Source organism: Pelobates fuscus, chromosome 11 (assembly GCF_036172605.1).
Source record: "Pelobates fuscus isolate aPelFus1 chromosome 11, aPelFus1.pri, whole genome shotgun sequence".
NCBI classification, from domain to species: domain Eukaryota; kingdom Metazoa; phylum Chordata; class Amphibia; order Anura; family Pelobatidae; genus Pelobates; species Pelobates fuscus.
Genome location: NC_086327.1, coordinates 133,562,569 through 133,577,364, shown reverse-complemented (window position 1 = coordinate 133,577,364; position 14,796 = coordinate 133,562,569). Strand labels below are relative to the sequence as shown.

At 43.1% G+C, this 14,796-nt stretch overlaps 1 protein-coding gene across 2 annotated transcripts in view; it reads right to left on the bottom strand.

Moving 5' to 3' along the window:
- The window catches only part of FLI1 (Fli-1 proto-oncogene, ETS transcription factor), an 89,416-nt gene that overhangs the window by 42,897 nt on the left and 31,723 nt on the right, over positions 1-14,796 (bottom strand). For both annotated transcript variants that reach the window (XM_063435418.1, XM_063435417.1), the window contains exon 2: positions 8,212-8,423. In XM_063435418.1, coding sequence (XP_063291488.1) covers positions 8,212-8,342 — 131 coding nt within the window. In that variant the 5' untranslated portion in view covers positions 8,343-8,423. The remainder of the gene's footprint in view (positions 1-8,211; positions 8,424-14,796) is intronic.

Genomic DNA, 14,796 nt, shown 5'->3' with positions numbered 1-14,796 from the left:
AACACAGAACTGCTCCACACTCTAACATAGCTAACATAGCACAGACTAACAGATTAATACAGCGTAGCACAAACACAGCACTGCCCCACACTCTAACATAGCTAACATAGCACAGATTAAACTTCAATACAGCATAGCACAAGCGTTTAATAATCAAATATAAATGCTTTATACAATCCCTTCAACCTTTGGCTACTGATTGCTGCATTTCTACATTTTATCTGAAACTCTTAAATAGTTTTAAAGAAATGACTAGTAACCATTCAGTAATTATTATACGCTACGGAATTTGCTGGCGCTATATAAATAATAAAATAATATAACAATAATCATAGTATTTCTTGAGTATCCCGAATCGAGCGCATGCTACAGTCTGTTCAGACACAGACAGCGAGATTCAGAGCTCTGCAGGGTCAATATGTTTCACATCGCACTCAGATAATCTACGATAGCAAGAATTTTCCTTCTCTCGGACGCAGACTGAGCTGTTCTGTAGAGAGAGAGAGGGGTTTCCTATATAATGTGTTTCTGATCTCTCACAGGGGTTAATAGTTCATCCATAATGTTTTCCGAATGTCTGTTAGACTGCCGAGGCTGCACAATAGACAGAAGATGTTGACTAACATATGTTTGAATTTAAGTCTTTGTTTTTGGCTACTGTTTTTCTAGGCAGCAAACCAGAGGTTTAATTCTCATCCCACAAGACTGAAAGAGAATGCCATGTTGTTCAAGTACAAGAGTCAACCTTTGTAACAAGTACAATTCCTACATGTCTCTAATATTTACCGTTTAGACACAAGTATAGAAACAGAAATCAGCAGTAAAATTTGAGATCTGTCACATTTGGGAGATTTTTTTTTTTTATTGAACACAGAAAAGTAGGCATTGCTGATATTATACGGCGCTGAATTGTAAGTAATATAACTTTACTATCACAAGGACTTCCTCATGACACAGACAAGGCATTTCATGCAAATTAGATTACTTTTCCCATGATTCTCTGGTACAGTGAATCATTCGATTTCTCACTCGTGTGCCTGACACTGCACACTGTTTCTGTGCAATAGTTTGAACGTTGATATCACTGGCCTGCTAACTGCAAACCTCTGACATTGCCTTACCTGGCTAAACGTGTTCCCACACTGAACACAATTATAAACGCAACACTTTTGTTTTTGCCCCTATTTTTCATGAGCTGAACTCAAAGATCTAAGACTTTTTCTATGTGCACAAAAGGCCTATATCTCTCAAATATTGTTCACAAATCTGTCTAAATCTGTGTTAGTGAGCAGTTCTCCTTTGCAGAGATAACCCATCCACCTCACAAGTGTGGCATATCAAGATGCTGATTAGATCAAAGAGCTCCCTCACCGGCCCACAGGTACTGATATGCGGCCGCTGGCATGGGAGAAAGAGAGAACCCGGTGGAGCTCTAACCTGCAGCTCTGCCGGGTTGCTCTTGTGTGGTCGGAGCGTTGCTGCGGTTACATTGGCAAAGCTCAAATCTCGCCACTACGACCACCAGGGATTCACCTCCACTACATCTATGTCCCCCCTCCCAGTCAACGGTAAGAAGGGAGGGGGGATATAAAGTGTAGATTTGTAAAAAAAAACAAAACATATTCATGTATTAATTTAATCTTCCCCACACTGCACACCAAACACACACGCTCCTAACACACTGCACCCTTTACACAGACACACACAGCACCCTTCATACACACTGCACTTTTCATACACACTGCACCCTTCATACACACTACACCTTCATACACACTACACCTTCATACACACTACACCTTCATACACACTACACCTTCATACACACTGCACCCTTCATACACACTGCACCCTTCATACACACTACACCTTCATACACACTACACCTTCATACACACTGCACCTTCATACACACTGCACCCTTCACACACACAGCACCCTTCATACACACTGCACCCTTCATACACACTACACCTTCATACACACTACACCTTCATACACACTGCACCCTTCATACACACTGCACCTTCATACACACTGCACCCTTTACACACACAGCCCCCTTCATACACACTGCACCCTTCATACACACTACACCTTCATACACACTACACCTTCATACACACTACACCTTCATACACACTGCACCCTTCACACACACAGCACCCTTCATACACACTGCACCCTTCATACACACTACACCTTCATACACACTGCACCTTCATACACACTGCACCTTCATACACACTGCACCCTTCACACACACTGCACCTTTCATACACACTGCACCTTTTATACACACTGCATCCTTCAAACACATGCACCTTTCACACACAGCCTCACAATGCACCCCTCACCCACCCACACACACACTCACTCACAAACTGCACTCCTCCTCCCACTGCACACCAAACACACACACACTAACTACACCCTTCACACACTACACCCTTCACACACACAAACTGCACTCTTCACACGGACACATATACACACTGCACCTTTCACACACACACACACTGCACCCCTCACACACTGCAGCCTTCACACACACTGCACCTCCACTACATCTATGTCCCCCCTCCCAGCCAACGGTAAGAAGGGAGGGGGGATATAAAGTGTAGATTTTAAAAAAAAAAACATATTTATGTATTAATTTAATCTTCCCCCCACTGCACACCAAACACACACACACTTACTACACCCTTTACTGCTAACACACTGCACCCTTTACACAGACACACACATACACACTGCACCCTTCATACACACTACACCTTCATACACACTACACCTTCATACACACTGCACCTTCATACACACTGCACCCTTCACACACACAGCACCCTTCATACACACTGCACCCTTCATACACACTACACCTTCATACACACTACACCTTCATACACACTGCACCCTTCATACACACTGCACCTTCATACACACTGCACCCTTTACACACACAGCCCCCTTCATACACACTGCACCCTTCATACACACTACACCTTCATACACACTACACCTTCATACACACTACACCTTCATACACACTGCACCCTTCACACACACAGCACCCTTCATACACACTGCACCCTTCATACACACTACACCTTCATACACACTGCACCTTCATACACACTGCACCTTCATACACACTGCACCCTTCACACACACTGCACCTTTCATACACACTGCACCTTTTATACACACTGCATCCTTCAAACACATGCACCTTTCACACACAGCCTCACAATGCACCCCTCACCCACCCACACACACACTCACTCACAAACTGCACTCCTCCTCCCACTGCACACCAAACACACACACACTAACTACACCCTTCACACACTACACCCTTCACACACACAAACTGCACTCTTCACACGGACACATATACACACTGCACCTTTCACACACACACACACTGCACCCCTCACACACTGCAGCCTTCACACACACTGCACCTCCACTACATCTATGTCCCCCCTCCCAGCCAACGGTAAGAAGGGAGGGGGGATATAAAGTGTAGATTTTAAAAAAAAAAACATATTTATGTATTAATTTAATCTTCCCCCCACTGCACACCAAACACACACACACTTACTACACCCTTTACTGCTAACACACTGCACCCTTTACACAGACACACACATACACACTGCACCCTTTACACAGACACACACATACACACAGCACCCTTCATACACACTCCACCCTTCATACACACTGCACTTTTTCATACACACTGCACTCTTCATACACACTGCACCCTTCATACACACTGCACCCTTCATACACACTGCACCCTTTACACACACAGCCCCCTTCATACACACTGCACCCTTCATACACACTACACCTTCATACACACTACACCTTCATACACACTGCACCTTCATACACACTGCACCCTTCACACACACAGCACCCTTCATACACACTGCACCCTTCATACACACTACACCTTCATACACACTACACCTTCATACACACTGCACCCTTCATACACACTGCACCTTCATACACACTGCACCCTTTACACACACAGCCCCCTTCATACACACTGCACCCTTCATACACACTACACCTTCATACACACTGCACCTTCATACACACTGCACCCTTCACACACACAGCACCCTTCATACACACTGCACCCTTCATACACACTACACCTTCATACACACTGCACCTTCATACACACTGCACCTTCATACACACTGCACCCTTCACACACACTGCACCTTTCATACACACTGCACCTTTTATACACACTGCATCCTTCAAACACATGCACCTTTCACACACAGCCTCACAATGCACCCCTCACCCACCCACACACACACTCACTCACAAACTGCACTCCTCCCCCACTGCACACCAAACACACACACACTAACTACACCCTTCACACACTACACCCTTCACACACACAAACTGCACTCTTCACACGGACACATATACACACTGCACCTTTCACACACACACTGCACCCCTCACACACTGCAGCCTTCACACACACTGCACCTCCACTACATCTATGTCCCCCCTCCCAGCCAACGGTAAGAAGGGAGGGGGGATATAAAGTGTAGATTTAAAAAAAAAAACATATTTATGTATTAATTTAATCTTCCCCCCACTGCACACCAAACACACACACACTTACTACACCCTTTACTGCTAACACACTGCACCCTTTACACAGACACACACATACACACTGCACCCTTTACACAGACACACACATACACACAGCACCCTTCATACACACTCCACCCTTCATACACACTGCACTTTTTCATACACACTGCACCCTTCATACACACTACACCTTCATACACACTGCACCCTTCATACACACTGTACCTTTCATACACACTGCACCTTTTATACACACTGAACCCTTCACACACACATCACCCTTCATACACACTGCACCCTTCATACACACTGCACCTTTCATACACACTGCATCCTTCAAACACACAGCACCTTTCATACACACTGCACCCTTCACACACACACATGCACCTCTCACACACAGCCTCACACTGCACCCCTCACCCACCCACACACACACTCACACACTGCACTCCTCCCCCCACTGCACACCAAACACACACACACACACTAACTACACCCTTCACACACTACACCCTTCACACACACAAACTGCACTCTTCACACGGACACATATACACACTGCACCTTTCACACACACACTGCACCCCTTACACACTGCAGCCTTCACACACTGCAGTCTTCACACACACTGCACCCCTCACACACACACCGCTGTGACTCAAAAATGCCCGGGCCTATTTTCTTTCCCAGTCCAGCCCTGCCTACAGCTGTTATTGCAGCTCCTGCCCCTGACCTGTACCTGGCCAGCCGGTCCCCACTGGACCCCATGGAATCCAACCATATTGCTAGGTATACACAGAGCTGCAGGATAAGCTTCCCCTTCATACATATAATATAAACAGCTCACACACAAAACACGCACACAGTCCCCACAAACACAAAACACTGACAATCCACGCACACAACAAGCAGCCTCTCACAAGCAATACCCTAAGCAGCCCCACACACCACTAAACACACAATGTGACATACAGTTGTGCTCAAGTTTGCATACCCTGGCAGAAATTGTGAAATTGTGGCATTGATTTAGAAAATATGACGGATCACGCAATATAATGTATCTTATTGAAGGACAGTGATCATATGAAGACCCAAAAGGCCCTGATCAAAAGTTTATATACCCTTGAATGTTTGGCCTTGTTACAGACACACAAGGTAATACACACAGGTTAAAATGGCAATTAAAGGTTAATTTCCCACACCTGTGGCTATTTAAATTGTATAAATAGTCAATGAGTTTGTTAGCTCTCACGTGGATGCACTGAGCAGGCTAGATACTGAGCCATGGGGAGCAGAAAAGCACTGTCAAAAGACCTGCGTAACAAGGTAATGGAACTTTATAAAGATGGAAAAGGAAATAACAAGATATCCAAAACCTTGAAAATGCCAGTCAGTACTGCTCGATCACTTATTAAGAAGTGGAAAATTTGGGAATCTCTTGATATCAAGCCAAGGTCAGGTAGACCAAGAAAAATTTCAGGCACAACTGCCAGAAAAATTGTTCGGGATACAAAGAAAAACCCCCAGGTAACCTCAGGAGAAATACAGGCTGCTCTGGAAAAAGACAATGTGGTTGTTTTTAGGAGCACAATACAATGGTACTTGAACAAAATTTTGCTGCATGGTCAAGTTGCCAGAAAGAAGCCTTTACTGCGCCAATGCCACAACAAAGCCTGGTTACAATGTGCCTGACAACAACTTGACACTCCTTACAACTTCTGGCACACTGTAATTTGGAGTGACGAGACCAAAATAGAGCTTCATGGTCACAACAATATACACTATGTTTGGAGAGAGGTCAACAAGGGTCACTTGGTTACTGATGTTTGGGGGGGAGTGAGCTCTATAGGCACGGGGAATCTTGTAAAAAATGATGGCAAGATGAATGTAGTTGTTATCAGATAATATTGGCAGACAATTTGCCAACTTCTGCACCAAAGCTGCACATGGGACGCTCTTGAACTTTCTAGCATGACAATGACCTAAGCACATGGCCAGGTTGACCCTCCAGTGGTTCCAGCAGAAAAGGTGAAGGTTCTGGAGTGTTCATCGCAGTTTTCTGACCTTAATATCATCGAGCCACTCTGGGGTGATCTCAAATGTGCGGTTCATGCAAGACGACCAAAGACTTTGCATGACCTGTAGGCATTTTGCCAAGATGAATGGGCAGCTATACCACCTGCAAGAATTATGGGCCTTATAGGCAACAATTACAAAAGTCTGCACCCTGTCATTGATGCTAAAGGGGGCAATACACAGTATTAAGAACTAAGGGTGTGCAGACTTTTGAACAGGGGTCATTTCATTTTTTTTCTTTATTGCCATGCTTTATTTTATGATTGTGCCATTCTGTTATAACCTACAGTTGAATATGAATCCCATAGAAAATAAAAGAAATGTGTTTTGCCTGCTCACTCATGTTTTATTTAAATATGGTACATATATTACCAATTCTCCAAGGGTATGCAAACTTTTGAGCACAACTGTATCATCCACAAATACAATTCTACAAGCAGCCCGATACACAGTCCTCATTCATAGGTATCACACACCACGCCACGAGCTACTCATGAACATATATAACAGTCCACATATGCACAAATACAATATTACAAACAGCTGCACATAAATAACATGCAAGAATACAGCAACATTCACACTTCAATCTTAAAAAATAGAACTGGCACACAAAAAGACTTCCAGAGTGAAATACATTTCATATTTCCAAAGTGGACCTAACAGTTCAAACCATTATCGTTTCTCTTGTGCTCAAGGGTTAATTCACTAAACTGTGATCTGTGGAGTTTTGAGAATGGGATTGTAAATGTTTAATCAAAATAGCAGCCCATGTAACCCCCAAAACACATACTCTGCTAGTGTGATAACACTAAACAATTACCCAGCCAGTGAACCCCCAGAACACATACTCTGCCAGTGTGATAACACTACACAATTACCTAGCCAGTAAACCCCCAGAACACATACTCTGCCAGTGTGATAACACTAAACAATTACCCAGCCAGTAAACCCCCAGAACACATACTCTACCATCTATCCCCTAAAACACATACTCTGCCTGCTGCTGATTTTCAACAATGTCCTCTACCTCCTATGCCTCCCAGTTTACATGATGCCTCGTTTTCCTTACTTAGAGAAACACACGGCTAGCTAGGTACTGAGGTAGGCCCTGATTTAGAACTCTCAGCCCTCTGACAGGAGTCACATTAGGAGAAAACAAGCATTTCTTAGAACCATGCATTTTTCTTACAATTTACAATGTATATGAACTTTTCAGTTGCTTTTATCTTGTGTTTCATTATTACAGAATACTGCATGTAGGACAGTAATGAATCTAAAAGCGTATTCACATTACATTACACATTTACATATACCTTGCTCAAGATTTACGTACAGACAGGTGGCCTAGCAGGAGTAATAAAGAAATGCTGCCTAGGCTCTATATTCACTGTCCGCACATTCCAGGCACAGCCATGGGCACCACCAGTTGCACATTCTATCTACATTATATGACTGCAGAAAGGATAGCTCCTGTGTTCACCTCACCTGGAGCCATTCATGTGCTCATATTCCCTTTTGATGTTGACTCGTATGGGCTGGTTAATCCACTCCTGCTGAGGGGGCAAAGGGTTTATTTTGTGTGGTTGTCCATAATCCGGATTCCCAGAGGCAGTCATGTCCACCTTCGAAAGGTGGGATGATGCTCCATACGTTGAATCAAACAGTGATTGGTCGTCACTCACCACCGACAAAGCTTCCTGTAATAAAGAGAGTAATTAATTTAATGTACAGAGTAATTTATCAGATCTAAAATACCATCCAAGCACAAACCCAGCCCGTGTAACCCCCTGAAAACACATACCCTGCCAATGTGATGCCAGTGAACCCCCAGAACACATACTCTGCCAATGTGATACCACTAAACAACTACCCAACCAGTGAACCCCCAGAACACATACTCTGCCATTGTAACCCCCCAAAACACATACACTGCCAGTGTGATACCACTAAACAATTACCCAGCCAGTGAACCCATAAAACACATACTCTACCATTTACCCCTAAAACACGTACTCTGCCAATGTGACAATGTTTCTCTGGCAGTGAACCTTCTCCAAACACATACCCTGCCAGTTTAACCACCAACACGCTACTCTGTAGCACAAAGGTGGGGGGATTTTCGTAGGGTGTCATTTGGATGACATTTTGGATACTGTGCTCCACAAATACTTTCAAAGATCCAGAGAATCTGAGCCGCTCAGCATCTATCTCAGGATCATCTGCTCAAAACAAAATACATTTCAAAAGGAATGCACTTGTTAGTCTCTAGTCTCTCTTTATATGATTTAAATTGTTATTTGTTTTGCAGAACTCTGGAATGCTGAACATTCTAAACCATATTCAAATTAAGAGATTTTGGAGCAAACAGCGCAAAACGCTGGCGCTGGACTGTCAGGTCCCTTGGCCTGTTTTTTTTTCCTGCACAGATGTTTAGAACATCTCTAGTTTAAAGGTTCCACGCTTTGACTTCAGAAACCTCTGGCTTAGATGCATTGAGGGCACAAGCCCAGGGACATCACACTGCCATTTACATCATTTTTCTCTAGACTTTCAGTTTTTTATTTAGAGAGTAAAGAAAATAATTCTGTGAGCTTCAATTTTTATAGAACACTAGTGAAAGAATAAGCAGCTGTATGGCCATGAGTTAAAGAAACCCAAAGCACACTCCCTCAAACACGTTGAGAGCAAGAGTTAAATCAAGCATCCCCTAACACCTTCATTTCAAGGTGTGGTTACTAGATAAATAAAGATTTCTGCTAGGAAGTGGAAATATATTTAAACGAAAATACTCTACATTTTCTACCTTAGAGGCAGGAGATCCCTGGTCAGCGTGTGAGTTGTAGCGTGAGGGAATTTACCAATAAATTACTGCCCAAGTAATTTATTGGTAAATTGTGGGGCATTCTGCATTGGGCAGATGTTATGGGGCCACTTCTCCTAACAGCTGCCTTCCCACTATCATAAAGTGTATGAGTGCTCCCAATGTGTTACTGCCCAGGGCCCTGTGTTTTCTTAGTCTGACTGTGGAGGCGCGTGACATGCCACATTCTTTACACGGTAAATCATCAGAAACACAAATTAGAAACAGGAGCACACATAGACGCACTTTGCTTCATGAAAATCACATATTTATTTTGACAGTGGGTGTGAGGACATTTTTGAGATCCAACGCTTGCTATAAAGGTTGTGGTATTAAAGGGAAGACTTCGCCACACAATGTACCCATATGTTGAAACGCAGAGAATTTATTTCACCTGGAATGATGTCATACATGGCTTCCCATACTGCTGCACTGCTTGGGTATGGCATACTTCCCAAGTGTCTCTATTTAGGACGGACAGTCCATATTTTGGCTGAGAGCGGTCAGCAGACACTCTCAGCCAAACAGTGACTCCCCATTCACTAAACTGGCTTAGAAACAAACTTACCTCTTCCAAGCCAGTTTCGTGAATGGGGAGTCACTGATTGCCACCAGGGGAGGAAGTGGACATCGCAGCTGGAAGCAACTTAGAGCTTAAACTGTTCGAGAACGGTTGAGCCCCTTGAGATAAGGTTGCCTCAAGGGGTATCCTGGCACCATGACAACCATAATTTAGATGAAGTTGTTTTGGTGCCTGGAGTCTCCCTTTAAGATAAACAGATATAGAGCCACTGCTGTTAAAGTACCTATTTCCTATTATTCTCTGACAACTGTTAGAGACAGAGAACCAAGGCGGGAGATTAGATTATTCCTCTTAAAAAAAGAATACAATAAAAAGTAAAAAAATAAATGTTTTTTGGCTGATGGCAATGCTCAAATTAAGCAGTTCTGCTTTACTTTCGGGCACCTTTTAGAAAAGTGTGTTTTGTGTTGTCAGCGAGCAAAGCTGGACTCTCTCCTCTGTGTCCTCATTACTTCAGTCTGACACAAGGCTTTCTGTCTGAGTTCTGCCCCGTGGGCAGGTTAAACGGCCCCTGGGATCTACTGACAGCAGGCAACAAGCAGACGCATTTTCATAGTTCTGCCAAGCACTCACAGAGAAAGCTATTACCAACTGTGGCAATGTGCAATCATCTGATCCTGTCTAAGAATCTGAATAAAACGTAGCCCTGTTATTGGGGTCTGTGACGAAACCAACCTCGCCACTGGGCATTGGAGAAGCCTGTTTGCCCGCCTCCTACCTGCTGACTATGGCCCCTTGAAAATTGGTACGTTTAGAGAACTATATTTGGGCATATTGTATTTTATTGTTCGACTACTGGCCATTTAAAATCATCTATGAACAGATTGGGACTTTTGGGACTACTGTCCCTTTAAGACTATGAAGCATATTTCAGTGTACTGCCTGTAATATTGTATATGTATTTATGTGTTAAGTTTAACCTGGGTGATTTGTATGCAGTATTCATCTGATTGTTCGGTAGAATCACTCCATTCATTATATTGAGTGAAACTACCGAACAACCAGACCACCCAGGAATAAGTGTGCCTCCAATTACAGTTTGCAACAATGTTGCAAACGGGTAATTGGCAATCCAGGTAATGTATTCTTTGTCCTCTGGGTGGCCGCCATTCGGGAAACAAACACGTGGCGGCGGCCATCTTAAACTACCGAACAGCGGTGTTTTGCCGTCGAGTGTCTGGAACTAAAATCGGACACTTGACTAGGCAAACACCGCTGAGACCTCCATACTTCCAGAAATTCGTATGGAAACTACCGAATGACCCGCCGTTCGGTAGAAAGAACCCCACAAACAAGGGAATTCATTCAAACCCTCTCCAGGCTCTATAACACAGGAAATTCGCCTGTTTTCATTCCCTTGTTTGTGACCGACCGCAGGGCCAAAATGCATGGAACTGTTTTCGGATACTTTACCCATGCGGTCGGTCAAATCTTTTGAACCCCATATCTCACGAACCGTTCATCCGAATAACTTGAATTTTGAATATGTTGTCCCCCTGAATAAGGGCTATCCAGCGATGCTGTATTTAAAGGTGTACCCCCTGGTTTTGGGGTACATCCAGAACTTGGTTAAAAATGTGTACTATATAATTGGGTTTACTGTTATCTGAGGGGAGGGGATGTGTGGGCTGAACCATGTATGTGATTGGTTGTTTTATGCCTCCCCCTGGGTGTGGCCTGTAAGTGTACAACTGTAATAAAAACCAGACTGGGTGTGCTAGCACCTCAGATCATCTTGCACCTTCATGAAGTTTCGGCTCATGTTTGGGGGGATTGGAGAACTACACTCTGGGGATTGCTATAATCACTATACTCCCCAGGGTATAATCGCTGAGCTCTGCTAAGAGCTGGTTCCTGTTCCTGCGCTCTGGAATTCGGAGAGGTCCATCTACTGGAAGCGGGACCCTGGTCTTGGGTCCAGAGTGGGTAGCGTGGCGAGACCCCAACCAAGCTGCGGCGGTTCGTGGGAGTCTACAGTGATTATGGTGTCTGGTGGAGTGCTTGGAGACCTCGGAAAGCACTAGGAGCATCCGTCAGCGGAGGGTACCCGGTCGGGGTGCCAGCGGTTCCGTTACAGGGTCCATCAGTTATTATTGGGGAACATCGGATTTATCCATTTTACCACTACTTTTTATGGCTTTGCTTTTTTCCCTCATTCTAAATTTAGGGGTCTTCTAAAAAAAAAAAAATGGAAACACACCCATTCTCTCCCTTTCTTTTGAACCTTTTGAACACACTATCTAATCTGGCTGAGCGTCCTTGTTGGGTCAGGCTGAACTGATATCTGACCAACTGCTGCTCAGCCTAACCTGCTTCTCCAGGTTCACACAGAACGCGCACAGAGTGATCACAGCAGGGAAGTTAGGTTGAGCAGCAGTTGGTCAAATAACAGTAGGGTTTGACCCAACACAACCTCTCAGTCAGATAAAAAAGTGAAATTTACTCAAAACTCAACACACATCGTTAAAAAATAAATATATCAATAAGTGTCAGTAAATGTAATAAACTTTTTAAAAAAATAAAGGAGAACTTTGTCCTTCAAGTCTAAAAGAGGAGTTTTGCACTCATTGATGACAAATTGCATCTTTAATACTCAGTTTACAGACTATTCTGTAAATACTGGTAACCTCTGTTTTGTTACTCTGTATCGCTCTGTACTGAATTCCACTGAGACAATATTATTTTTTTAAGGCACCTTATAACAATATATGGGCAGAAGTATGGGGACACCCCTAGTAATGGTTGAGTTCAGGTGTTCAAGCCTTGCCCATAGCTAACAGGTGGTAAAACCCAACACGTTGCCACGAGATCTCCATAGACAAACATTGGGAGAACAACAAATCCTCAGGAAGAGTTCAGTGATTTAAATGCGGCACATTTCCCTCCCGACCTCAAACCCACTGAACACCTTGGAGATAAATTAGGATGCCTCTCGCAAGCCAGACCTTACCGTTCCAACATCAGGGCATGACCTTACAAATGCTCTTTTGGCTGCATGGGCACATATTTCCCCCAGACACAATCCAAAATCTTGTAAAAAGTCTTCCCAGAAGAATGCCACACAGGGGGGGCCAACTGCATAATAATTCCCACCGTTTTAGAACGGAATGTCTAACAAGCTAAAATACAGTCGGGCTTTGATACAAACTCACAACAAATGACACAAACTCACAACAAATGCCACAGACACATTATGAATGATTTAAAAAAAAATACCAATTTTCGATATCTTGCACTGAACTATTAACACAAAATGTAACTTTTATTTTGGGGCTTTTAACATTAAATACAAATTTTCGAAATTCTGAATTTGCACCCTCTCCCAAAATTAATTTAGCAATCTCCAGCACACTGCACTTAGATCTGAGACATTACCACTTCCTGCCCAACACCCCCACTCTGGTGAACTCGCTGGCTTTCTCTGTCACAGGCTATTAGGTGGAACAACAATTACTTTTCATTTTCAATTTACTTTCAAAAAATGTAGATGATTAGTAAATGTGGAGCAGTCACCGTTGCAACCTTTTAATTACTTCTTTTTTAGCACATTGTATCAAAGCTGCTCTTTACATATGCTTGTTTTATTTGCAAGCTGCCAACACATTCTGTAGCGCTGTACAATGAGTAAACAAAACATAACAGGAAATAATAAATATCAGCAGTATTTATTTGGCGCCATATATATGGTAAAAAAAGGTCATGATAAACAAATGTTAAGCTCACAGAAATCAGAACGAATGAAGGCCCAGCTCAGGCAAGCGTACCTAACCCCATTTTTGTCCCTAGTACGAGAGCTAACAAAATACCCAGACCCCAGATACCTGGATGTGGCTTTCTTATCAGGCCTTGAAAATCTGTTATTTTAAGAACAGGAGCTGATTAGGATTAAGCGACAGTTAAAACGTCTCTCGTTCATTCATTCTCTTGTGGTTGTATGGTGCGCCTTTAATTCTGCGCACAGTTAAAATACAGATGCTGCTTAAAAAAAACCAAAAGCAGGAAGTTATGCTGGTATTTTTAGCCATAAAAAGCTAGCTTCTGCAGCACTGATGGTACTGATTATTTTATATTATAACCACAGATGTCAATCTTTGCAGCAGTAGAGTAGAAATGGCTGATGTATCTAATAACTATCACAAACTGGAGAATTAATGCACAAACAGGTGTTACAATAACATTTCAGAAAGCGTGTTCAGTTCTGTTATACCAAGACATTGTTTATAAACGACAAATGTAGGACATTTCAGAATATAGACAGGCTCACAGGCCATACTGTTGGCCTCCAAGGTTGGTTGTGTTTTGACAGATATCACAATAGTGAATTTTCTGCAAGAAGAGCCCTTGATCGTTCTGTGGTTGCAGGTCAGGGCTGTTTTTCTGCCCAAACAATATGAACAATCTTCTCACTGACACAGACATGAAATAGATGTTACCCTGTTCCATCTCTGTAATAACAGAATTATCTCTTTGTCTCTCTATAGCTTTGCAGCTATACATAAAAGATTATTTTTCTTCTGACAGTGTTTTCATGAATACAAAGTGATTTGCTTTACAATTGTAGCATTTTAGATAGATATGGTCCTATAAGCTATTAGAGGAAAGAACTAGGTTATTTTTTTGGAATAAA